Source organism: Phyllostomus hastatus, unplaced genomic scaffold (genome assembly GCF_019186645.2).
Source record: "Phyllostomus hastatus isolate PE091 unplaced genomic scaffold, TTU_PhHast_1.1 phas_contig_159, whole genome shotgun sequence".
In the NCBI taxonomy this organism is placed as follows: domain Eukaryota; kingdom Metazoa; phylum Chordata; class Mammalia; order Chiroptera; family Phyllostomidae; genus Phyllostomus; species Phyllostomus hastatus.
The window spans coordinates 2,007,634-2,034,196 of record NW_025333640.1 but is presented as its reverse complement, the minus strand read 5'-3'; the positions used below and the strand labels follow the sequence as shown (position 1 = coordinate 2,034,196).

At 52.4% G+C, this 26,563-nt stretch overlaps 3 protein-coding genes across 4 annotated transcripts; 1 reads left to right on the top strand and 2 right to left on the bottom strand.

The window, feature by feature from the left end:
- The first annotated feature begins 2,099 nt into the window (after positions 1-2,099).
- Positions 2,100-5,841, top strand: FEM1A (fem-1 homolog A). The gene has a single exon (XM_045831209.1). The coding sequence runs from the start codon at positions 2,246-2,248 to the stop codon at positions 4,238-4,240; it is 1,995 nt and encodes a 664-aa protein (XP_045687165.1). The 5' UTR covers positions 2,100-2,245; the 3' UTR covers positions 4,241-5,841.
- A 9,710-nt stretch (positions 5,842-15,551) lies between these two features.
- Positions 15,552-24,332, bottom strand: TICAM1 (toll like receptor adaptor molecule 1). 2 transcript variants are annotated; one of them, XM_045831586.1, is made up of 2 exons: positions 24,187-24,332; positions 15,552-18,181 (listed from the first exon to the last, which is right to left on the bottom strand). In XM_045831586.1, the coding sequence occupies exon 2, from the start codon at positions 18,044-18,046 to the stop codon at positions 15,845-15,847; it is 2,202 nt and encodes a 733-aa protein (XP_045687542.1). In that variant the 5' UTR covers positions 18,047-18,181; positions 24,187-24,332; the 3' UTR covers positions 15,552-15,844. The 2 variants fall into 2 exon arrangements, with proteins under 2 accessions (XP_045687542.1, XP_045687543.1); XM_045831587.1 differs by lacking the exon at positions 24,187-24,332 and adding an exon at positions 23,997-24,180.
- Positions 24,333-24,404: 72 nt separating this feature from the next.
- LOC123814050 (peptidyl-prolyl cis-trans isomerase A-like) lies at positions 24,405-25,733 on the bottom strand. Its single transcript, XM_045831588.1, has one exon. The coding sequence runs from the start codon at positions 25,510-25,512 to the stop codon at positions 24,943-24,945; it is 570 nt and encodes a 189-aa protein (XP_045687544.1). The 5' UTR covers positions 25,513-25,733; the 3' UTR covers positions 24,405-24,942.
- Positions 25,734-26,563: the final 830 nt, after the last annotated feature.

The following is a 26,563-nucleotide window of genomic DNA, read 5'->3' as shown; positions in this document are numbered from 1 at the left end:
GTGGTGTCAGCTGGTGGATGACTGGTCTGGAAGGTCCAAAACGGTTCCATTCACACAGGGGACATCCCAGAGGGGATGGCTGGAAGGCTGGGTTCAGCTGGGACAGCAGACAAGAGGGTCTACACGTGGTCTGTCCAGCATGATGGCCTTAACTTCTTTTATGGTGGCTGGTTCCCCAAAGTGGGCATCTGAAGAGAACAGTGGATTACACAGAATTGATATTGAGTATTTCTGATTAGTACCAAAATTGAAAAAAAAAATCCTATAACCCAATTGAATAAAAAAATTCCTTTGGGACCCTTAAAGACAGAGAGAGAGAACAGGGGAATCTGGCGACCTTTTATATCCTAAACTCAGAAATCCCAGCACCACTGGTCCAAGTGTTATGGGAGAAACTCAGTTCTTCTTGCAGACAGTAAAGCATTAGAGATCAGAGCATCTATTAGCATGTAAGCAGGGTTTATTAGTGATAAGTTCTTGTGGAAAAGAATGGGCCTTGCCGAGGTGGGGGTGAAAGGCCAGAGCTTGGGTGGCAAAAAACAAGCTGGCAAGAGCACTAGGTCCTTTGTCCTGAGGACTTATACAGTTGGTGGGATGGGGGTGAAGGAGTTACATTTTAATTGATGGTAAAGGTGGTGTCAGCTTTCCTGGGGTGGGGGTGGGGGGACATGGCTACCAAAACAAAGGTATGTGTGGGTGTATATTAGCCTGAATCCTTATCTTGCTCCAGATCACATCTGTTCATCTTGTCATAAAGACGGGACAGGAGGCAGTTAACTAAAGTTGGGGCAGTTACCCAAAATCATGTATGGGCTCTTTCTCTAAGTACTAGCTAGAGACTCCCTTGTAAAACAGTGACCAGAAGTAGGCAATTCACCAAAGTTGTTTTATGGTTTTTTTCTTTGGGCACTGTGAACTCCCTCCTCTTCCACCTTCTAGACCTTGGGATGAATAAATAGTTTCAAAGGCTATCTTTCCCAGGTAGTGGAAACGATACACAGAATTTCAAAGTGTTAGCATGGTGTTTCCTATGATGTTGGAACACCTGGCGATGTTATTGGACCAGGCTCAGGACTGCTGAGTTAGTGGGTGAGACACGTCTCCCTCTTCCTTGCTGCCTAGGTTTACTATTTAATCTACTTAACAAAAGCAGCCACAAGTCCACCCACATTCAAGGATGGGGGACACAGTCCTCACCTCTCAAGGTAGGAGTGTTAGGGACCAATCAAACTGAGGATTTGGAGCCTTCATTTGCATAGAAATGGACCAATCAGGGTCATGAGCCTAGACTCCTCTGTATAAGCCAGTTTCCCCCGCGCCTCAACGAGTGCCCTGTTTCCCTACAAGCAGGGGCTGTAACACCAGAACTGAAGCAGCAAGATACCCTCACTGGAGCTATTTGGACTGAGCTGTCTCACACCTAAGCTGTCCCACAGCCCAGCCTTTCCACACCCAAGCTATATCACAATTGAGCTGTTATCACTAGTCTCTCGGCTTTACCCCACCCCAAGGATTTCTGGTGGCACTAACTTGGTGGCAACCGTCTTCAGTTGATATTATTAATGGATGAGTGAACGGAAGAATAAATGAATGAGAGTGAGTGCAAGACACTGACCCTTAGGACCAACTGTACTTCCTGCTTCCCTAACATCCTGGCCCTGTCGACTTTCCTTCCTCTCCCGAGCGCCCCCTGTCAGAAGCCTGAGTCAGATCGTTTGGCCAGCTTAGCCAGACTTCACTCTATAATTGGCGCCAAATTGCTCCCAATACCTTTTGGGGAATGTAGTCTTTGGCTCCCGCTTCCGTTTCCGGTTGGCATAAGCATTGAGGCAGCCACGTAACTTTCTTCGGGCCCATAAGTTATTGCGATGGCATTGCATCTCGGGAATTGTAGTCCTCTGTTCAGTTTCCGAGGCAATTGGCAGCAAGTGGAACGACAATTCCCACCATGCACTGTGCTACCAGTTCGCTGAGGCTGGCCCGCAGACTTCTGGGAGATATAGTCCTCAAACCTCACAGGTCCTTCCATATCCTACAGAGCAGGCCGGCTCAAGGGACTACATTTTTTCTACGCGCTCCCATTAGCGAACGCCATCAGGCAGCGGCAACCATTTTGTTTCGTCCAAGAAGCCCTTAAGATGGCGGCGGGGGAGACGGTGAAGGTTGCACCCTGTCCCTCCGGGCTGTAGCCCGCCGTCTCCCGGTGTCCCGGCGGTCGGCCAATGGCCTGGCGGAGGTCCAAACCATGGACCTGCGCACCGCTGTGTACAATGCCGCCCGCGACGGCAAGCTTCAGCTGCTTCAAAAGCTGCTCAGCGGCCGGACCCAGGAGGAGCTGGATGAGCTGACAGGCGAGGTGGCCGGCGAGGGGACGCCACTGCTCATTGCCGCCCGCTACGGCCATCTGGACGTGGTTGAGTACCTAGTGGACCGGTGCGGCGCGAGCGTGGAGGCGGGCGGCTCGGTGCACTTCGATGGCGAGACCATCGAGGGCGCGCCTCCTCTCTGGGCCGCCTCAGCCGCCGGCCATCTGGACGTGGTGCAGAGCCTGCTGCGCCGCGGGGCCTCGGTGAACCGCACCACGCGCACCAACTCCACGCCCTTGCGTGCCGCTTGCTTCGATGGACACCTAGAAGTAGTGCGCTACCTGGTGGGTGAGCACCAAGCCGACCTGGAGGTGGCCAACCGGCATGGACACACATGCCTCATGATCTCCTGTTACAAGGGCCACCGTGAGATCGCCCGCTACCTGCTGGAGCAGGGCGCCCAGGTGAACCGGCGCAGCGCCAAGGGTAACACGGCCCTGCATGACTGCGCCGAGTCCGGCAGCCTGGAGATCCTGCAGCTGCTGCTTGGGTGCAATGCCCGCATGGAACGCGATGGCTATGGCATGACCCCGTTGCTGGCGGCCAGCGTGACTGGCCACACCAACATCGTGGAATACCTTATCCAGGAGCAGCCTGCTGGGAAGGAAGTGCAGCCAGGGCTTGCCCAAAAAGGCCCCTCCACCAGTCCGGGATGTGTGATGCCCCAGGGGGCCAGCTGTTGCAATTCCTCCCCAGAGGAACCACCTAGTAGTGAATCTTATGAGAGCTGCTGCCCCACCAGCCGGGAAGCTGCTGTGGAAGCCTTGGAATTGCTGGGAGCCACGTATGTGGATAAGAAGCGTGATCTGCTTGGGGCCTTGAAACACTGGAGACGAGCTATGGAGTTACGTCACCAGGGGGGCGCATATCTGCCCAAACCAGAGCCCCCGCAGCTGGTCTTGGCCTATGACTATTCCAGGGAGGTAAACACTGCTGAGGAGTTAGAGGCACTTATAACCGACCCGGATGAGATGCGCATGCAGGCCCTGTTGATCCGAGAGCGCATCCTTGGTCCCTCTCACCCAGACACTTCCTATTATATCCGTTACAGGGGCGCAGTATACGCTGATTCGGGCGATTTCGAGCGCTGTATCCGCTTGTGGAAATATGCCCTAGACATGCAACAGAACAACCTGGAGCCTCTGAGCCCCATGACCGCCAGCAGCTTCCTCTCCTTTGCTGAACTCTTCTCTTATGTGCTTCAGGACCGCACAGCCAAGGGCAGCCAGGGCACACAAATCGGCTTTGCAGACCTCATGGGGGTGCTCTGTAAAGGGGTCCGAGAAGTGGAACGAGCCCTGCAACTGCCCAAGGAGCCCGGAGACTCAGTCCAGTTCACCAAGACCCTGGCCATCATCCTCCACCTGCTCTATCTGTTGGAGAAAGTGGAATGCACACCAGACCAGGAACATCTGAAGCACCAGACCATCTACCGGCTGCTGAAGTGTGCCCCCCGGGGCAAGAATGGCTTCACCCCTTTGCACATGGCCGTGGACAAGGATACCACGAATGTAGGCCGATACCCGGTGGGCAGATTCCCCTCCCTCCAGGTGGTCAAGGTACTGCTCGACTGCGGGGCTGACCCAGACAGTCGGGACTTCGACAACAACACCCCGCTGCACATAGCAGCCCACAACAATTGCCCGGGTATCATGAACGCCCTGATAGAAGCAGGGGCCCACATGGATGCCACCAATGCCTTCAAGAAAACGGCCTACGAGCTGCTGGATGAGAAGCTGCTGGCTAAGAGCACAATTCAGCCCTTCAACTACGTAACCCTGCAGTGCCTTGCAGCCCGTGCCCTAGACAAGAATAAAATCCCCTACAAGGGCTTCATCCCCGAGGAGCTGGAGGCATTCATTGAGCTACACTGACAGGGTTCTGAGAGGGGCGAACCGGGAGAGGTATAGCCACACCAATGCTCGCCCACTCTTGGTGAGCACTTCAGGTGGCATGCAATGGGCAAAGGGCTCTCCCACCTCCACAGCCCTTCACCTCTGCAGAGAGAGGATAGGAGTTAGTTGTTGGTGCTAGAAGCCTTCAGGATTGTGTGCTCAGAGAACTGTCTTTCTCAGGAGCATGTGCACCCATCCTTAATTGGGAGAAGATGCACGATCTTCCAACATCCCATCTGCCTGGGTCTCAGAAGATTTTGCCTTCTTACTGAGAAGCAGAGGGATTGAAGCCATTGCCTTCCTCCCCTGCTAGAAACAGGAAGAAACTGAGAATTGGGTCTGTCCCTTTTTGTCCCTTAATATGGTTGGATAAACCTACCCACAAAGTGCAGTGTTAGGATTGGGGGCTCCCAAGGTGGAAAGTTGGAGATTCAAGAAGCAAGACCTCCTCTCACTTCTTCCAGCACAGTTGCACCCTGCTCCCTCCCCGCATTGCCATAGTTGGCCTGCCAGGGCAGCCTGCCACTTGCATAGCTTTGGGCTGGTTTGGTGTTCTCTTTATTTAGTAGGTGGGCAGACTACAGGCATTGCACAGGAGTTCTGAGGTTTTGCTGCCATTTTCTTTTTCTTAAGAATTTAACATTTTCTTTTAAAACTTGCTAAGTTAATTTTGTGCGCCAAGAGTTTTGTCATGCCTAAGGTGGCCGCCGCCACCAGGAGCAAGCTTCATTGTGTGAAGAATTTGGTAAAGGAGGTAGAAAACTATGGTGTCGGTTCCTAAAACGTAGGTGACTATACACTCCTTAAAACTTCACTCATTCGCCTTTTTCTTGGGCCTCCTGTATTGCCATCCTCATTAGTGAAGTATTTTCTAAATAGGTTCAGGTGAAGTGCCCAAGAAGTTGAGTTTGATAAGAGCTTCCCACTAAGAACTAGCAAGGTTGGCTTGGGGCTTGGTTTTTATAGATTCTGAGTCAGAGCTGCAGGCCGCTTCAGCCTCACAGATCATGTACAAGTGCACAGTGTTGTGGGCATAACCACCCCGAGTGGCTCCAGCCACTCTTCCCACTGCTCAAGGCCCGAATCCAGGTCTTCGTGAGGAAATCCTAAGTGCAGCGTTAACTCTGCAAATCAGCTGGATGAGGCAGTGAATGCTGAGAGCTGAAGTGATGCAAAATCTTGGCTTCCCATAACTCAGGGTATGAAGTGCCTGTGTAAGAGAACCTGCTGCAGGGAGATTTGTCTTGGGTTGTACTGCATGCACTCTGACAGGAGGGGTGGTTCTTGGCCTGTTTGGGCAGCAGTGAATTGTAGAAGGGGACAGAAGCTCAGAAGAAAGGTCACATTCAGGACAGCAGCATCCTCATCCCATGCCTCTCCTGCAGCCTTGTCCAGTGGCAGCTACATGGAGGCCTTCGGACACCACAACAGGTCCCTGGATATTCCACCCTCCAAGAAAACTAGGCCTCATGTGGACTTGCAGTGTTACTTAGGATGTTATTTATTTACAAGACCAGGTTTTACCTCCATCAAGGCAGGAAACTGCATGGAATAAAGAAATGAGGCTGTTTAAATTGTGAGTTCTGGCACTGGTGTTGAAGTCATTAAAAAGACATTTGAAGAGAACCACCCGGCAGTTCCTTGCTGGGGAGGAGGTGGGAAGTGGGCACCCCTGAGAGTTAAAAGCCAGGTGTCCCAGGAGCAGCCCTTGGGCTGCCCTCTGTAGCTGGAGGAGTCTCTCTGCATGTGCTGGGGCTCTGTGTAAAATTTCACTGGGAAATGGAGCGTTACTGCATGAAAAGTGAACACCAAACTCCCCACTTTGTGGGAGGGTTGACATGGAAAAGAGGGTGGCTTGACCCTTCTGAAAGTCTAGGAAGGACTAAGGAAGTGGGCCCCTAATCAGTGGGAGACCCGTGGATGGAACCAGTGCAGCGCTGTGGCCCAAGAGGTCTGTTTAGGGGCTTGGTGAGTTTCCTGGAGCTGGTTGTAGCATAAGACAATCCAGGCCTCCCCTCCTCTGTTTCGGCTGCCATCTCCCTTGTGAAATTCTGGTTTTCTCCACATTGGCACAGTAAACTCTGCCCAAAAGCACTGCCCCTTTAGGTGGTCGTTGAGGCTTTCCAAGCACCTGTTGTTTGCCAGGCCTGCTCCAAGTCCTCTTACGGGTAAGGACTGAGCTGTCATCCCCGAGGTCGGTGACCGATCCACGTGCTCACCCCCTGTGGCAGGCAGTAGGGGAGGCCGTGTCTTGGGGACATCGCACGCACAGTGGTTCATGGGGCTGGAGTGTTCTGGTTTCATTGGGGGTCCAACAACTTTTTTAAATTACAGTTTATTTATGCTATTACAGTTGTCCCAGGTTTTCTGCCCTGGTCCCTCCACCCAGCCCATCCCCCACTCAGCTACTGCATGGATATATATATATTCTTGCCTTAAAGGGGTGGGTTTCAAATCAGATTTCTCAGCCACGTTCTCTTGGGAGACACATAACAGTAGCAAAAGCGTTTATTGAGCCCTGACTGCTGGCACCGTTCTACTGTGCTTAGGTTAGCCACCTCGTTAACCTCGCAACGGTCCTGTCGGTCCTGTCGGGTAGGTGTCATGCCTACTTTGAGGCTATTAAGAAGTGTTAGGAGGTGCACCAAAGAGGAAAACTGCTCTGTGCCAAATGCTTTACAAGCTCAGACTTCCCAGTGAAAACCATCTTAAAACAGCTCAGGCAGGTTCGGTTGAGGGTTGTTTCAGCAGCTCGAAACTCAGGAATGACCTGGCTCCTCTGGGGTTCTCACAGGGCAGCCAACAGAATGGAGGCATCTTTCTGCCAAGTCCAAAGTTTCATTTGGATTAGACCCATCAGTAGCCTGGAAATAGGGGCTGGAGGAGGAGGGCGCCTCCCCAAAACACCTGTACCCCAAGTGAAGTTGGGGTACTGTAAAATGGAACATACCATGGAGGAGGGCAATATATATGTATGGTAAAATTACTACGTGTAATCTGAAGAAACTCGCTCAGAGAGGTGAAGTGGCCTGTCCAAGGCCACACAGCCGGGATAATGACCCACGTCACCGGTACTCGAGCAGACAGGTTCAGAGAGGAGTAGGGGTTTGCACAAGCTCAGCCAGGAAGCATGCATTCCCCCTCGTCAGTGGGAACCACTACACCCGCTCACTGTCACTTCCCACCTTCCTCTCTGCCTCCACAGAACTGAAGTCAGGGCCTGACATTCTGCTCATTTGGTCATCCACTTGCTTAATGCCTTCCTCAGGCCTTCCAGAGGAAGGTCTGCCCTGTGAGGGTCTGTCTGTCTTGGTCACGCCCATGACCTTAGCTCCCATGGATTGAGTGAGGAAATGGATGAATCTTCCTCAACTCCTAGAATTCCAGTCCTTGAACTACTTGGGGCAGCTTCAGGGGACACAGGGAGCAGGCCCTGACAGCTTGGCCGTACTCAGAGCCCACTGCCCCCACAGGATCCGGCGCTGTCATCTGAGCAGTGTTTATGGAAGGGAGTGGAGTTAAAGATAGCACAGCTCCAAATCACATCACAGGCCAGAAAGGTAAGATGACCAACCCCTGGGACCGCTGGCACAGCAGGTCACTGACTGCGTATGCCTGGAAAAAGGATGGGTGGGGGTCTGGATTCCTGGGGGAGATTCTGTGAGGACTGGACAGAGGGTGGTTCCATCCAGTGGTTGTCACATGTGTTAGGCGAGTCCCAGCCCAAATTTGGGCAGCACCACCCCTTTCACAGGGCTGGGAGAGAAATCCTCCCTGACCCCAGCACCTGTGGTTTTGTAGCCCACAAAAGAGAATTGAACCTAGGTGTTGAGCAAGACATTTGAGATTCCCCCAGGGCATCCCTTTCCCCCATCCTAAGCACTAATGTCTTCTACTGAAAGCCCATTGAGCAGTGATCTCGATAAAATGTCACTTCCTCATGAAGCCCTCCCAGATCATCAAAGGCACAGCCCCAGCCATCCTCCACTGCATCCCCTTTATGTATTTCCTTCTCAACCCTTATAACCTTAATTCCTATAATTATCTTTTTCTTTACAAGCTTCCTTTGCTCATTGTGTCCCTCCCTTAGAATGTCAGCTACACAAGCTCATTCCCTGCTGTGTTCCCAGTGCCTTAAAGAAGGCGTGATGCCCTGGCTGGTGTGGGTAAGTGGAGTGAATGCCAGCCTGCAAACCCAAAAGGTTGCCAGTTCAGTTCTCAGGCAGGGCACATGCCTGGGTTGCAGGCCAGGTAGAAAAGGCAATCAGTTGATGTTTCTCTTGCATATTGATGTTTTCCTTCCTCTCTCCCTGACATATAGTAGCTCTTTAAATGTTTGTTGAATGAATGAATGAACTCATGTGGCTCCTTCTAAGAAGAGGATGGAGGCCTATGTGGCCAGCGTAACTGAGGGGGAGCTAGGGGATGCAGGCAGATGGTGCAGGGTCTTTAAGTCCCTGTGAGCTGTTTGGGTCTTATCCTTAGGGAGCTGTGACAGTTTCCAGTTGAGGAGAGGAGTGGCCTGATTTGTTGTGAGATTGCTATGGGCAAGCCTGGAGGAATGGTTTGGGGTGGATCTACAGACCAGGGGTGGGGAAGCTGTGTGGGTACCCCGAGAACACTGGGTAGAAGTGGGCTGGACCAAGTCATGTTGTGGGTGGGGAGAAGTGGACCTGTTGGATCTACTTTGGAGTTGGGCTGGCAAGAGCTGTTGATGACCTGGTTTGGAAAATGGGGATTGAGAGGAGTCAAAAATGTACTCCTAGTTCTGGCCGGTGTGGCTCAGTTGGTTGGAGCAACGTCCCGTAAACTAAAAAGTGACAGGTTCGATTCCTGGCCAGTGCACATGCCTGGGTTCCAGATTTGGTTCACAGCTGGCACGTATGAGAGGCAGCCAATCAGTGTTTCTCTCTCACATGGATATATCTCTCTCTCCCTCCCTCCCTCCCTCCCTCCCTTCCCCTCTCTCTAAAGTCAATAAGCATATCCTTGGGTGAGGATAAAATAAATAAAAAAGAGTACTCCTAGGTTTGGAGACGGAGCTGGTAGGTGGATGGGTAGTGGGTGTTTAGTGGGCCGGGGAGAATGGAGCAGAGTTCTGGACTCGAGGTCGCTCTAGGGCTGCGTGGGAGTCCCACGTAGCTGCCTTGCTCATCCCCATACGCTGTACCCAGGAGAACGCTTGGCCCGTAGTGGGCGCTCAGTCAGTATTGCTGACTAAGTGAGAGCTCTCAGTCACAGGGAAGGTAGGCCTTTGAGTTGCTGAAGCAGCTTAGCATTGACTTCTAACGGACCTCAAATTGAGATGTCATTTGGGGCCAGCAGGTGACACAAGTGGGTGGGCAGTTGTGCCCCAGCTTCAGTCAGAGAAGAAATAACTAAACTAGAAAATATTTTGAATGGCGCATAGAACACAACAAAGGAAATGTGTGGAACGCAGCCGCTAGAGCAGTGCTGGAGAGAAGCGCCCGGCGCTGGGTGTGTAGACGGGCGTGAAAACGGGGAATCGCCTATCTGGGGCCCGAGTCTGCAAACTGGCTCATGGGCCAGGTCCAGCCTCCTTTTTGTAAATAAGGTTTTATTTGCAAAAGCTTTTTTTTTTCTTTTACATTTTTAAGGCCACCAACTTGCCATCATTTCTATGATTTAGTCCAGTTTCCTCTTTCAGAAAATGGGTGTGCTCACTGGGCAGTGCAGAATAGTGGTTAGGACACAGGCCACATAACCTCGGAACCATCATTTCCCCTCCCTGTGCCTTGGTTTCCTCACCCGTAAAATGGTGTAAAATGGGGCAGTGGCAGCTGCCTCCTGGCGTTGTAGGAAGGGTCAGATGAGTCTGCTTATGAAAACGTCCTGGCGCACAGTGAGTGTTCAGTAGAGCTCTCGGTTACAGATCGCCTACTGTCTGCATGCACATTTGCACGTTAATACATGAATGAAGTTTTAAAATATTTAAATATGTATTCATTTGAACGTGTCTTAAGGAACAAACCATAGCTAGCTCTGCACAACACGTGAGCTCACAGATGTTAATACTGCAAATGACCTAAGTTTAAGAATAAAGACAAGTTTGCATTTTTATACACATTTTTTACCAAGATAAAATTTACCATTGTGAAGCATACAGTTCAGTGGCTTTTAGTGTAGTTGCAAGGTTGTGTAACATCACTGCTGATTAATTCCTGGGGCGGTGGGGGGGGGTTCATTTTAATGCCTGCTTAAAGAAAATTGTCTCATGACTCAGGGAAAAGAATAGAAAAAAAATTTAATAAGAGGGCAGATGGCCGGCAAAGATCATGGGGACAGTAGACAGGTAAGCGAAGTCGGGATCAGCAGGAGGATGCCGAAGAGCATCACAGCTCCATGTGACAAAAGGGGGCTCAGACCCAACACGGGGTCAGGCACACTGCACCACCCCTGGCCAGAGCCCAGGTGTCACTGGAGAGGGAGACGGGGTTTATGAGGTGGAGACAGGCTCAGAGCCCGGTGAGGGGTCTGAGGAACCCTAGGCAAGCCTTGGGGAGGAGAGGAGATTGGGCGGGCCTCCCCACCCCAAGAGGTCTCAGGCAGCTCCATTTCTTGAGAAGAAAACAAGTTTTTTAACTTCCCTCAGAAATTGGAAACCCTGGGCACCTCCCAGGGCTATAATAAGGCCGTGTCCACTGACCAGGTTAAAAATAAAAGATCCCCACCCAGGAGCACTTGGGGCTGGGAGGAGACACTGTAGGCTGGGCAGGGGAGGACCTGCTCTGTGACTTCAGGCATGTGCCTGCTCTCTGGCCTCTGGCCCCTCAACAGCGTTAGACAGAACAAACGCTTTCTGAAGACCCACTTAAGGGGGAGATGTATATGGATCTGTGCTTAGGAGGCTGTAGGCTGAAAGGGGACTGTTGGCTGTTGGTGTGGCTTGGACCTTGGCACTCTCTGGGGGTCCCTGCCCCTCAGGGTTCCCTTGGGAGGATTCCCACCCAGCCCTGGCAGGGGGAGAGGCCGGAAACACTGATGGCCAGCACCACCTGGTGGCGCTGAGTGCTCATTGCAGCACCTGGGTCCCCACAAACGAAGCATCCTGTTTTCCAGGCCTGGGAGAGAACAGGTCCTGTACCCAAGTCAATCACACTGGCTCCTCCCAGTCCTTCAGAGGCACCCAGCTCCTCCCCATCACAGGGCCTGTCTGGGCTGTAGCCTCTCTTGCCTGCACTGCCCCCTTCAGGAACTCCTGTGTGCCCCATCACACCCAGGACTGCCTAAGTTTAACCACTTAGTCTCATGTCAGACTCTCCACAGAGCTGTGAGCTCCGTGAAGGCAGTAACAGAGTCTGCCTCTGTGAACACTGTGTCCCCTGAGTCTGAAGCCATCCCTGGCATACAGTAGGTGCTCGTTACATACTGTTTAATGAATGAATGAATGGATGACAGAAGGGATGATGAAATGAACAGACTGCCTGCCAGCAGGCAGGAAGGGAGCATGAAATCAAGAGGCTGTTTTAAAGATAAAGACAGACTTAAACAGTGATTCAAATTCATGTATTAAACACCTGCTGTGTGCCAGGCACTGGAATGCAACAGTAAAGTCAGCAGACAAAATTCACATCCTCATGGAGAAGGTGGATAACAATCTGGCCAATGAGTAAATGACTTACAGAGTAGATTCAGGGGGATCTGGTGGGTGAGATTGTAAATGAATTTTAAATGGTGTGCTCAAGAAAGCCTCCCATTGAGAGGGTGACATTTGAGCAAAGATCTGGAGGAGATGAGGTGGGAGCTGTGGAGGTTTCTGGAGGAAGGACATTCCAAGCATAGGGAACAGCCTGTGCAAAGACCCTGGGGCAGGACCGGGCCTTGCCTGAGTGGCTGGAATGGAGTGAGCAGGGGAAGAGAGGAGGAGGTGAGGGCAGGGAGGGGAAGGGGGTAGGTTACATAGGGTCTCCTTGGGCTTTTATCCCGAGGGAGGGAGATGGGAGCCCTGGAGGGCTGTGGGCAGAGGGGGAGCAGGACCTGACTTGGGTACTCGGATGTGTATTCTGGCTGCTTCAGGGAGAGCACATGGTAAGGGGCCAGGGATTGAATACAAATCAATAGGGTCTCTGGAATGAAGAACTCAGTGGCTGAGGACGGGGAACAGAGGGCAGCTTTACCTGGATTCCTCTTTGGTGCGTTTTGAATTTTGAACCATGGGAATGTATTCCTTGTTCAATGGAAAATAATTTTAAATACACATCTGTTGGTTGTGTGTTTGTGTGCAGTGCTGTGCTGATTGTCGGGGAGGCTGGGGGGTTTGGTGGGGGAGACCTGTCATCTTCTTTATGTCTTGCCAGGCAGTGGGACACTCAGCCTGCTCTGGAGACATAAGTTTGTGAGATCCAAGTGCAGCCCAGCTCCGCTCGCCCGTTCTGCCCAGGCCAAGCCACAGCTGCGCATGTGCTGACAGCGGGCAAAGCGCTGCGCTTGGGCCAGCGGGTGGAAGAACATCCGTACACCATCTGACCGTCTCAGAAAGACCTCGTTGCAAGCAGGACACAGCTGTTGACCTCCAAAAAAACCAAGTTATCTATTATTTATTCACTCTCCACAGTTTTTAAATGGGAAAATTTTTCTATTTTTCGTTAAGGCCATTTGGCCAAGCGAGGACATGGGACTTCCCCGGGAAATACCCAGGTGCATGTGGGCACCAGGGGGCGCTGGGAGCAGCAGGAATGATAGCTGAGCCCCCAACTTTGGAAAATTTTGGGTCTCTCCCTCCACCCCTACCCCTCAACTCCCCCACCACCCCTGGAGTTACCGTGTCCTGCGTGGTCTCTCTCGCAGACTTTTGCCATGCTCTGCCACCTCCAGGAACACTTTTCCCAACCTGTTCCTCGGGTCTCAGCTTACTTCTTCCTTTCAGAAGCTTCTCAATCCCCCCTGGCTGGCCAAGGGTCCCTTTTAAGCTCTAGCAGCTCCCTAGACTTCCTCATCACAGCCCTAATTACCCCAGAACAGTCTCTGTCTTTGGCACTGGGCCACGCATACTGAAAAGACAGAATGGGGTTGTCCTGGGTCACCTCCCAGGTGACTGCTCAGTCACCACTGCGCCACTGGGGCTGCACTCGGTAGGACCTTAATAAATGTTGGTTGGATCAGTGGAAAGAGGAATCCGCACTCTCCTTACTCACTGGTAACAGGTCTGTCCCCCCTAAAGTTCTCCAAAGTCTCACACACGGCAGGTGCTCAGTAATTGTCTATCAAATAACTCAATTGCCAAGCACTTACTATGTGCCATGCCCTGTACTGGCTTCTGAAAACACCAGTGACAGATCTGTCCCCAGCCCTCTCAGGGTGGCCAGGTGTGGTGGAGAAACCATAAATTAACAAATGATGAAATTAACAAGAATAATTTAAAAGTCAAGGCAATGATTTAACAGGCTATTCAGTCTCTGTATGAGCTAGAATCCAAGAGAGAGAACTCCTGCCCCTGAAGGCTACTTACGTGTTGTGTGACCTTGTATAAGTAATTTCACTTCTCTGGGCCTCAGTTTACTCATCTGTAAATTGGGGACAATAATGGTCTCCAGCTCCTGGGGCTGTTGGGAGGATGACATACATAAGCCCATCTGCCCTAGTTTCCTAGCTCCTACCCTGGCTCCCAGTCTGTCCTCCCCATAGCAGCCACCAGAGGCCGCCTGTGAGCATCTGAGGTCCCAGCCCTTCTCAGCCCACAGCTCTCCAGAGCTTCCAACTCTCTTAGCAGGTGGAAGTGGGAGTGGAGCTGGGAACCCAAGTCCTCCATGTGGTCCAGAAGGCCCTGCACAACCTGCCTCTCCCAGCCCCCACCTCTTCCCTCCCTCTCTCCTCTAGCCACATGGGCCTCCTAGCTGTTCCTCTGACAGGCCAAACATGGCCTTACCCCAGGACCTTTGCACGGGCTGTTTCCTCCACCCAGATCATCCCCACCCTGCTCCACCCAGTTCTTTCCATGGCCAGCTCCCTCTCTTCCTCCAGATCTTGGCTCCAACACCACCTCCTCAGAGAGGCCCTCTCTGGCCCCTGGGCCAAAGGTCTCTCTCCTGAGACATTCCCATTGCCTGGCCCTGTTATCTTGGCTTCCTTATTTGATGACTCATTCACTGTTCCCCCTTCCTCCACCTTCAGCTGAAAAGAGAGCAAGGGACAATCACGTCTGCCCCTACAACACTACACACTCACTGCTTGGGAAGATCCGGCAGGCACTGTGTCAGTGAATAAGCAAATATTCACTGCTGCTGTCCAGTTACTACAGGGTATCTCCAAAACCCCTCCCGACAGTACCTCACCCTGGAATCTAAGCTCAGGATTTCCTCCCCGGGGTTTCACTTCATCGTGGCTGGGCGGCCAGAAGCAGAGCCGTGACAAAATATGAGTCAGCCACTGAAAGCAAGTGCAAATGACAGCCCAGGTGACTCACACCAGGCCTGCCCTTCGAGGTGGCAGGCACTGGGGGAAAGGGGCGCAAAGGGAATGTTCAGATCAGATGGTTGGGTGGAGAGGGCCTTCTGGGCCCTCCCACCATCTCCTCCCTTGGAAGTTTAGCTTCTTCCATTGTAATCTCGCCACTTCCAACCTATGACTTTTGGGACCAGAATTCACCTCTTTGGGTCACAGGTTTCCCCTCTATACATGTGCCGGACCACAGAAGCTTCTACCTCGGGGGTCATTTTGAAAGATTCAAATATATTTAGGCATTTAAAGCCTCCAGAACCGTTAAGTGGTGAGTGCTCAAAACTCAATTCTACTCTTCTTCTCAAGAAAAGATGAATCCCCTCCCTGCCAGGCATGCAAAGTTAGTAAGTCCTTACTCTGTCCCTGGTGTTTCAGTGTCATGGGCCGATTTACTGATGACCTTGAAACACTGGACTCATAAATCTACTTCTGAGAAAGCAGAGACTCAGAGAGGTGAAGATGCTTGCCAAAAATCACACAATGAGATCTGAGCCCAGCCTCGGCGAACACATGAAGGCAGACCCCACAACGCCCCCCAACTCCCCAAAAGAACTGCAGCAGAAACTGCTAAATACCCACTTCCAGTGTTAGATCTACTTTCAGCAACGCACACTGCCCCTCAGAAGATTGCATTTCCCAGTTGCCCTTGCAGCTGGAGAGGAGCCCTGTGACTAGGTTCTGGCCAATGAGAGCAGCAGATACCGGAGACTTCTGGTGCAAGCCATTCAGAGAAGTGAGTTTCTCTTCAGTTTCCCTTTTTTGGGTACAGTAGGCATGTTTTTTATCTTAACAAATCTCCCAGCAGTTTCCCAGAGGAGAATGGTGCTACAGAGGCATTCAATAAATATTTATTATAATTAAAACACTGTACTAATGTCCCCTAGCCCATTCCCCACCACCACCATACAGCAAGTTTGTAAACACCACGTCTAATCCTGGCCTTCCCAAGAGCTGGATAGTCACTGGGACCCATTTTGCACAATTTCCTGAGACATGAAGGTGTCCCTAGTAATGTCCTGAAAATAGCAGATGACACCATCTTCCACTGCACCCCTGGAGATGAGGAGTCTCCAAGGTATGGCCCAAGGGCGTCTGATGGTCAAGGTCATAAGCTTCATCACTTGGTCATTCTGCTTCCTGTGTCTTGTCCTCAGGCGGCTGGGTCCCTCTTTGGTTCCACATGTGGTTGTTGAGCCCCAGCTGCACCATCTGTGCATGGTGGATGATGAGGGGCTGCAGCCCTGGGCTCTGAGGGGGCACAGGTGAGGCTTGTGGGGAGGCTGGAGGCTGCGGGAAGGCTGGAGGCTGCGGGAAGGCTGGAGGCTGTGGGAAGGATGGAGGCTGCGGGAAGGCTGGAGGCTGTGGGAAGGCTGGAGGCTGAGGGAAGGCTGGAGGCTGTGGGAAGGCTGGAGGCTGAGGGAAGGCTGGAGGCTGTGGGAAGGCTGGGCTGGGGGTGCCAGCCAGCCATGGAGTCAGGGTTGGTGGCTGGTGGCTGGGCCAGGTAGGAAAGGGTGGCCGGGCTCCCAGGGGCCCCCGAGCCCCAGAGGGCAACTGAGTCCCAAATGCCATGCTGTTCTCAAAAGCTGCCTGGAGCTGATTCATCTGTGAATGCCAGGACAAGTATGTCTGGAGATAGGTTGAGTATGCGGCATTTAATGCCGCTGCCTGTTGCCGCTCACCCTCTAGGTGTTGGCACTGCTCCTGCAGGGCCCGAGCATCCTGTTCCTTCTTCCAGTTGGCCTTTCGAGCTCGCAGCTTACGAGGGTTGAAGGTGTTGGCTACCTTCCTGGCAAAGATCTCAGAGTGCTCATTTAGCCACTCAACGCTGGTGAGCAGCTTGGATGTGTCAGGGCTGAGCTGGGCCTGGGAGCTCTCTAGAGGCAGAAAAGGGACCACGCAGCCTTGCCACCCTGGCCGTGTGAGGCTGTTCATCAGAGAATGGTTCACCTGGTGCAGGCTCAGACTGCAGTCGAAGCTGGCGGTGAGCAGCAGGATGGTGAAGGCCGAGTGGTCTATGGCGTCCTGCAGGCAGCTCAGCTTGCTGCGCCCAGGCACCTGGAAATCCTCACAGAGGGTGGCCCCGTTGGGCACACCCAGGGCCTCGAGCTTGTCCCGGACACGCAGGGCGATGTGCTCATCTGCCTTGGCGTGCAAGACCACAAAGTTGTAGAATTTCTGCTCTGATGACTCTGACTCTGGGGAAGGGGGACGGGGGTTCAAGGAGGCCGGGTGAGCCGAACAAGGAGTCAACAGAGAAGGACAGGAAGGGGATGCCTTTGGGGCCAGGGGAGTTGGGGGGCGTGGCTGGGCTGTCGAGGAAAAGGTATCTTCTATGGGAATTTGTAGTGGTATCTGGTCCTTGACAGGGCAGGTGTTTCTGGAGGGGGAGGGGAGAGATTTGGGGGCCGGTGACACTTCCGTGCATTCCACCGGGTAGTGGGCGCTGGTGTCTGGAGCTTCAGAGGGGCTGGATGGACCAGCAGGGCTTGCATCCGAGGCCACCTCCGGAAGCCTGGGGGCTGGACTATTTGATGGTACTGGGATGTCTGCCATATCTCCCGACATAGGCCAGCTCATCTCCTCAGGCTCCTGGCAGCCTGCAGGGACAGGCTGGTGTACTGGGGGCTCAGCACACAGCTTGCTGGACCCATGGGGGCTGCGGGGCTGGCTGAGGAGGGCCACAGTGGGCGACTGGCTAATTTCTAAGTTGCTGGCCAGGGAGGCTGGCGTGCTGGTGGATCTCAGGGAGCATCCTCTGCTCCAGTCCACAGGGTCCTCAATGGGCCGGGGAAGGCTTCGGGTCGCAGAGGGTGATGCTGAGGATGGTGGGAGGCAGCCCAGAGCAGAGTGAAGGGGATGGAAGCCCCCAGGGTCCCTGATGATGTCCCACCCGCACCGTTCCTGGGCCTCCTCCTGGAGCTCCCTAAGCTGAGGGTCATTCCTGGAGCTGAAAGCCTGGAGTGCTGCCCGGTAGGCCACATCCCGCATAGAGGCCGGGCACAGCTTCTCCTCGGCAAGCAGGTGGTACACCCGGGCGACAGCCCAGGACACATCTGGGGGCTCCTCTGTGGCCTCAGCACCACTGTCCATGCTGGCCCACTGGGAGGCCACGAGCTGGGCCGCCGCATCTGCCTTCAGGGCCTCCAGGGAGATCCTGGCCTCAGTCTCCTGGCCCAGTGTCAGAAGCACCATGGCGTGCAGGAGGTCCGCCCCCCGCCAGCATGGGCGCAGGGTCTTCAGCTTGTGCTTAAGATGCAGGAGCTTGTTCTGGCCTGCTGTACTCAGAATGTCAAAGGCACTGGAGAGTGACGGGCCCGTGCAGGCCATGGGCAAGATGGGTGAAGCCTCCAATGGCAGAAGTGCCCGCTGGCGAAGGCATGTTCCACACCGCCTGCCTTCCTGCACGCTCGGTGTCCCCTACCCGCTCACCATGCCGGACTCCGAGGAACTGCCAGAGCAGACCTGTGGGAAGCAGGAAGCATGTTAGCACCAGAGAGGGGGTGGTCCCTGGGAAGCAGCCCAGATACCCCACCTTCAGAGGCCACCATGACCTGCTATATCGGGGGAACTTGGGCAAGACGTGTCATCTCCTCCAAACTGTTTCCTCCTCTACAAGAGGAAAGCAGCTGACACTTTCCAGGTGTCACCCTAGAGGCAGACACTACTATTTCCCTCATTTGCAAATGAAGAAAGTGAGCCAGAGAGGTGAAGTCACTTGTGCAAAGTCAGATAGCCAGTGAGTGACAGAGGTGGGATTTGAACCCAAGCAGTCTGGCTCCAGAGGTCGTGTCCTTAACCATGAGACTACACCGCCTATTATGATAATAATAAGCCCACTTATGGGATTGTTTCAGGGAACTGAGTTATGTCAATGTATGGGAAGTTCTGGGTCCACTGACTGGAGGTCGGCAGGTGCTCAATACACGTTTGGATGGCTGCAGTGAGCCCCCAACCCTGGTATTCACAGCCCTGAGTGGTCCTTCCAACACTGAGCCCAAGTCAGCCTATGAGAAGATGGCAGAACTGAGGGGGTGTCACTCATGACATAAGTTATAAAACATACTGGCTTTCTCTCTTTGTCTGTCATGCTGTTGGGGACAAACCACGTCGTGAGCAGCTCCATGGAGAGGCCTATGTGGCGAGGAACTGAGGGCCCCTTGCCACTAGCCATGCAGGGCGTGAGCTTGGGCTCCCACTGACTACAGCCCCGGTCAAGTCTCCAGGTGAAGCGGCTTGAGCCGCCAGCTCGTCTGTGGCCTCCATGGAGACTCCAAGACAGAAGCCTCCACCTCTCTGCCCCCAGATGCCTGACACTCAGAAATTGTGTGAGATCACACATGTTTGTTGATTTTAAGCCACGACATTCTGCGGTGATTCGTTACGCAGCTATACATATAGCTAACTGATATAAGTAGCATTGTTAATACAGTGCGCTAATCATTACCGTGTGCTGGCTCTAGGCCTAACAGCACTGCCAAGCCATGTGGAGGCTATGTCCTCTTCTATGTCTCAAAAAATGGCACGCTATTCCCACTTCAGGCTCTCTGCAGGCGCCGTTCCCTCTGCTTGGAGAACCTTATCCCCAGACCTTTGCCTGGGTGACCATAGTCTCTTCGCTCAGCCCTCGAGTACAGTGACACCAGCGCAGGTTCAGCGGAGCCGTCCACAACCACCTCAGCTCCCCATACCAGCCTGTCCCTCCCACATCACCCTGTTTCCCCCACAGCAGAATCTGCCTCTGGGAGAACTTTTCCTGTGCATCGAACCTTTCACATTTACTGTCCGCTTTCCGACCGGGGGCATCAGAGGGTGCAGGGCAAGTGTCTCCCGGGCACTGCTCGGGCAGTGAACTACGGAACCTAATGAACACCTGCTGGGTGAATGAATCAGCCCCACACTCCTCTCCTCCCAACGCTGAGGAAAGGAAACAGGCCCAGAGAGAAGGCCTTTCCAAGGGCGCCTGGCGCAGATGGTGGGGAGGGTGTCCCAAACCCCGTAATTTAGGTCACTGGGTGCTCAAATCATGTCATATTCAGGCTGAGGGGAAACACAGGTCCGTCTCAGGGGGCCAAGAACACTGGGTCTGCACCCCAGCTCGGCGGGGCTGCGGCCTAACGCCTGTGCCTCCGGGCTGCCACGGAACGTGTCCACAGCCTGGGGCAGCGCTGCTCCACGGGGACGCCTCTTCTCCCAGGGGACACTGGGTGAGGTCTGGGGACGCTTCTGGCTGTCACAACTGTGGGGGAGGGTGCCCCTGGTGTCGAGTGGGTGGAGGCCAGGGATGCTGCTCGTCACCCCACAGTGCCCAAGACAGCCCCCCACAGAGAGTGATCTAGCTGCAAATGTTGGTAAATGCTGATGCTGAGGGACCCTAGTCTAGAATTCGAGACTTTTAAAAAGTTTTATTATTTATTGATTTTTTTTTTTAGAGAGAGAGGGGGCAATGGAGAGAGAGAGAGAGACATTGACTTGTTGTTCCACTTATTTATGCCATCATTGGTTGATTCTTGTATATGCCCTGACTGGGGATCAAATCCACAACCTTGGTGTATTGGGGTGATATCCTAATCAACTGAGTTACCCAGCTGGAGCTAGGATTCAAGATTTTTAAAAAATTCATTTTAAAAATGAATTTACAGATGTCATATTGTTCACCGGGGCACCTGGACCACGGCTGCTGATTCTAGGGAGGTCAGTGGCAGGGCAGAGACAGCATGGCCCCGCCCAGATGCTGGCCTCGGGGAGTGGAGGTGCGAGGGGGCGTGGCTGAGGGCCGTGGGTGACAGAGGACAGCAGTGGTACAGAGGAGAACAGCAGTGCTGTGGGAAGGATTAAGGAGGTCGGTGACTGCCTGGCTGTTTGGAAAATGGAAGTGGCCTGATGTGTTGAAATGCAGCCGAGACCCAAACAACGGAGCTGACTTTCTAGTGTGGAGGACAACCAACAAGTACATGAGTGGAATTCTCCGTGTATCAACAGGTGATAAGTGCCATGGAAAAACATGACAGGGGTGAGGGGGCGTGTCTTGAATGCCCAGAATCGGGGAGGGTATTTGCAGTTTTAAACATGGTGGTTCAAGAAAGCCTCAGTGAGAAGAAGAGATTTCATTAAGACATAAAAATGGGGAGGGAGTTGACCCCTGGAGTCTTCTGAGGGAAGAGAACATCCAGGCAGAGGGGACAACCTGTGCAAAGGTCCTGGGGCAGGACTCTGTCTGCTACGTCGGAGGAACAGCGAGGAGACCCATGTGGCTTACATGGAGTGAGTGAGGGTGGGGAGAAAGGAGGTGAGAACGGAAGGAACAGGCGGTTGGTCACACAGGGCTTTGTGGGCTGCAGGGAGGACTTGAGTTGCTGCCCCAATTGAGGGGGGACCTAAAAACCAAAAACACCTTAGACCTGTCTGAATGCAGTGGCTTTGACTTGTGCCTGGTGCTATGAGAGAAAACGGACTTAACAGGACCAGATCTGCTAATATTTCAAGAGCAGCTTGACAACATTCAGAATTTCAGGAAGCTGCTAGGTTTTGCCATGTTGGCAGCCAATTCAAGTAAGTGAACTTGTGAGCTTAAAAAAAAGGATCATGGGTCCTTGAGGTCATGGATGGCCAGTGTGTCATCCATGGAGGAAAAACTCTAAAAATACTTGTTTTTTAAAATAAGATTTTATTGATTTATTTTTAGAGAGAGAGGAAAGGAGGGAGAAAGAGAGGGAGAGAAACACTGATGTGCAAAAGAAACATCTATCAGTTGCTTCTTCCATGGCCCCACTAGGGACCTGGCCAGCAACTTAAGAAGCATGTGCCCTGACTGGGAATCGAACTGATGACCTTTTGGTTTGTGGGATGATATCCAACCCACTGAGCCACACCAGTCAGAGCTAAAAATATTTGTTGTGTAATAAGTAAATGGTATGAGGAGAGGGAAGGGATACATACATAGTATTCATTCATTCAAGAAGTAATTTTTCAGGTTCAACCATGTAATGGGTATCATTGAATATACCAGGACAGTAAGAGAAAAAAACAGATATAGATTCTTCCCTCTTGGAGCTGACAGTCCAGTGAGTACATTAATTATTATCATATAGATGTTATCTATATGATATATATATAAAATATATATAAAATTCATAATCCAGGCAGCAGAAACAGTATGTGCAATGGCCCTAGGGTAGGACTGTGCCTGGCATGTTGGAGGAACAGTGAGCAGGCCCACATGGCTAAAGCAGAGTGATTTCAGGGAGGAGATGAGGGCTGGCGGGGGGGCAAGTCATGCCAGACCTTGTGCATAGTGGGGAGGTTTTGGGCTTTTACCCCACTGTGATAGGAGCCCTGGATGTCTGTGGATGGGGGTGGGGGCAGGACCTGACATAGGCGCTCACAGCCCAGAGGGGCTACTGCAGGGAGGACAGACTGCTGGGGGCAAGGACAGGAGGAGAGGTGCTGGAGACCAAGGTGGAGGTGACCACTGGTTCAGGCCAGCAATGATGGGCACTGGACCAGGTGGTGGTCTCAGTGAAGGATGGGGATGGTTGGCTCTGTGGGTAATTTGGAGACAGCAAGGGAGCAGGAGGAGGCACGGAGGACACCTGAGCTTTTGGCACTAATGCTTGAGCCTGGAATGATGTGGAAGAAGCTGATCTGGGGTCAGGAGGGAGTAATCAAGGGTTGTTTCAGGCCCCTGTCACCTCCCTGCCCTCACCTCTTTCCATTCTCCCCCTCACTCCCTCTGATCCAGCCACGCTGTTCATTAAATACTCCATGCTGGATCCCGTCTCAGAGCCTTTACTATGGCTGTTCCCTCAGCCTAGAACACCCCAGATATACAAACAGCTGGCCCCCTTGTGTCCTTGAGTTCTCAGCTCAAATGGCACCTCCTCATCAAGATCAGACCTTGGCTACCCCACTTAACACTAAACCCCATCCCCCCACACTCCCTGCCTTTTTCTTTTCTTCTGTCAACTTCTTACCACCTGACACTCACTTTCATTTGCTTACTTTGTTGAATATGCATCACCTTCCACTGGAGTAAGTTCCAGTAATACAGGGATGTCCATCCATCCTGTTCACGGCTGTATCTCTGGTGACTGGCACACGGTATGTGCTTAATAAATATTTACTGACTAAATATATCAATGAGTGGACAGAATAGCATCTGGCACATAGTAAGTCCTCAAAAACATTCCCTGCTTGACTCCTTTCTTCCCAAGAAGACAATGAATCTAATCTACTCCCACCAGCACTAGAGCACAGTGGGGGTGCACTTCACTCCTTTTTGGCTAATTAAGAAATGTTACAAGACCTGCAAAGCAAAACATAGCCAGACTGCCTCTGAAAGCTGTATAGGAAACCAAAGAGGCAGTTATTCAATAAGTGTTTACTGAGCACCTACTACATGCAGGCCCCTTCCCACTCCTGGCTCTGAGGAATCCTCACACCAGTCCAGTGGGGAAGCTACTTGATATCCACTCTTGGCATTTGGCATGCATTGCTGTGACCTTTCAGTTTTTGCTGATTGTCTTGACTGTGGGCTCCATGACAGCACTAACTACACGGTCCCTACTGTGTGTCCAGCACACTCAACAGTGTCTCCTGACCTAGAGCAGGGACTCCATAAGCATTTGCTGGAGATTTAATAAATGCCCCTGAATCAGAGGAGGAAAGAGGCCCAGGCCATTTCGGGAGTCTGCCTCACTCACCTACACACCCCCAAACTCTGGAACCCCACCGCAGACCTCCAGCCTGCCTGGGTCACACTGTGATGCCCCCTCTGCCGATCCCCTGCTGTGTGGCCACAGTGAGAAGAAAGACAGACGTGTGGGCGCGGGGCCCCCGGGGCTCTGGCAGGTGCCAGCGCCAGCACCGGCAGGCCAAATTTGCAGCAGTTCTTAGTGCCAATCCCAGACCCCACGGAAAAGGATAGGAGGTTGGGGCGGGGGGTGGAGATTTCACGATTTCAGCGGATCCAGGGCGGACCAAGGGACCTATCGTGGGAGGGGGGTTCTGGTGGGCCCACACCCTAAATCCTCTGGGAAAGGAGGGGTTCAGGTCTCAGAAGGGACTAAGAGGAGGGGCGGCGGAAGCAGCGGAGGCAGCGTCCCTGGGCAAGAGGAACAGGGGCTAAGGCAGAGAAAGCTCTGGCTGAGACTTGAAAACAGAAACATAGGGGAGAAAAGGGAGCGGAGATTGAAGGAGATCTGAAGGATTGGGAAAACATTCAGGGTGTTGGGAAGGAATTCAGGGTGTGGGGGGAACGGGGGGTGGGGGTGGGACGGACCTGAGTTACTAGAGAGGCAGGCTGGATCCTTGAGAAGGGCACCAAACTTGCGGCGCGCTGACGGCGGAAGCTCGGAGGGCTGGAGCAGCCGGCCTTGAACCTGGCAAGGCGCCACGGGCGCCCAGCCAGCTGCAGACGCCCCAGGCACATGCCACGACACACAGACGACCCTCGCGCCTTCTTCACTTACCGGGGCTTCCGCGGTGGGGAGGCCGCGCACGCTGCCGCTCGAGTCCTCCGGGCCAGCGTTTGTGGCGGGACCGCACGGCAGTAACGCGGATGGAGGGCCGAGCGAGCACAGAGGGAGTGTGGGCAGGCCCTCCACACTGCCTTCCCCTTCCGTGGGCAGGCACGAGCAGGGGAGGTGAGGTCACACTTATCCTGGCGGTACCCCGGAAAGTCCCCGAGAGGTCCCGCAGCGCCTCCCTGCTCCGCTCCGCACGCTTCCCCGCTTCAGTTTGGACACTTGTGGTAGGCGCTCTGGGAACCTCGACGGGGGTCAAAAGGGACAAGGCCCTGCCCTAGGCCGGCGGGGTGGGGGGGACACAATCTAGTGAGAAAAGAACCGCAATTTAAAATCAGAGCATCTCCGTTAGTGATCAGTGCTATCCAGGAAATAGAACAGGGGCTGGGAAAATGGGGGGTGGGCCCAGGGGCGCCCCCAAATTGCGAGGAATGGGAATCCAGGAGTTGTTTTGGGGAACCCGTGTGGTGGGATGAGGGGAAGCAAGATAGCATGTCTTTTTTTTGTTTAGTTTTTATTTTACAACCATAAACTTGACTCCACAATCCTGCTGAACTTGGAAGGGGTAAGGAAAACATGGAAATGACGAGCCGGGCAAGAGCGCGAGGATGGCAGAACATTCCAAGCAGACGGGGGTGAAAGGGTGCTATCCCGTGCTACAGAAGGAATGGTCAGGTGGTTACGATAAAGCAAAAGTCACGTTCATGAGAGCTGTCCACAGGCAGTGATGGTGATCTTCCGGCTGGTCCTGCCGTTCCTGGACCCGAAGCGCTCCATGGCAGTCAGGACATCCATGCCGTCCTTCACCTGGCCGAAGACCACGTGCTTGCCATCCAGCCACGAGGTCTTGGCCGTGCAGATGAAAAACTGGGAACCGTTTGTGTTGGGTCCAGCATTTGCCATGGACAAGATGCCAGGACCTGTGTGCTTCAGGATGAAATTCTCATCATTAAATTTCTCCCCGTAGATGGACTTGCCGCCTGTGCCATTGTGGCGCGTGAAGTCGCCACCCTGGCACATGAATCCCGGAATAATTCTGTGAAAGCAGGAGCCTTTATAACCAAATCCTTTCTCCCCAGTGCTCAGAGCACGAAAGTTTTCTGCCGTCTTTGGGACTTTGTCTGCAAACAGCTCGAAGGAGATGCGCCCCAAGGGCTCGCCCTGCACAGCGATGTCGAAGAACACGGTGGGGTTGACCAGGGCTGGGCACAGGACGCCTCTGGGCAGCCGTGTCTGCAAGGCCAAGACAGCATATCTTGAAGCTGCTAACATGACGTTTTAGAATTTGCAGGGGTCCTAACCTTTCAGGTGTCCTGGACCCGGAAGGGACATATCTATGGGGCATAGCTAAGACACATAGCTAAGACATAGCTAAGACACTACTCATAGCTAAGACACTACCCATCACACTTTTAGGGGCCCACAAAAAGTTTTCATTTCTTTTAAAATAAGAAAAAGAATGCATAGAATCCAACCTGGATTCTATTCATCTTCATACCAATGCAGTTGGTAAAGTGTAGTAAGTGTATATATATATATATATATATATATATATATATATATATATATATATATATATAATGGAATATATATATATATAATGGGGTGTATATATATATATAAAATGGAGTATATATACATATAATGGAGTATATATATAATGGAATATATATATAATGGAGTGTGTGTGTGTGTATATATATATATATTTAATGGAGTAAGGGGTCTACCAAATTATAAATGCCTTCTTCTGAGCTCCTTTGTTTGTCTGCTTGGAGAATTGAGGAGTCTCTTCTCAAAATACCATTTGTAGATTCACAAAGCAAAATACAGGAGGTTATAGGGATATTATGTTGCCATGCATTTATTAAAATATTTTTTAAACAAGTTAGTAATCCATCATTGGGTGAATGGATAAACAAAATGTGGTATTTCAATTCAATGGACGACGTATTGTTCAGCCTTAAAAAGGAAGTTCTGCCCTGGCTGGGTTGCTCAGTTGGTTGGAGCATCATCCTGTACACCAAAAGGTCATGAGTTCGATTCCCAGTAGGGCACATGCCTGGGTTTCAGGTTCAATCCCCATTTGAGGTACATGATGTGGGGTGGGGCAGCCAGTGTTTCTCTCTCTCTCTCTCACCCTTCCGCTCTCTCTAAAACCAATAAACATATCCCTGAGTGAGGAAAAGGAAGTTCTGACACCTGCTGCAGCATGGATGCACCTGGAGGACAAGATGCTCAGTGACATAGGCCAACACAGAAGGACAAACATTGTGTGATTTCACTTATGTGAAGTCCCTAGAGGAGTCAGGTTCATAGAAAC

What these genes read in the sequence shown, in the direction of transcription:
- LOC123814050 (XM_045831588.1), bottom strand. Translation starts at nt 25,512, where the DNA reads ATGTTAGCAGCTTCAAGATATGCTGTCTTGGCCTTGCAGACACGGCTG.
- FEM1A (XM_045831209.1), top strand. Translation starts at nt 2,246, where the DNA reads ATGGACCTGCGCACCGCTGTGTACAATGCCGCCCGCGACGGCAAGCTT.
- TICAM1 (XM_045831586.1), bottom strand. Translation starts at nt 18,046, where the DNA reads ATGGCCTGCACGGGCCCGTCACTCTCCAGTGCCTTTGACATTCTGAGT.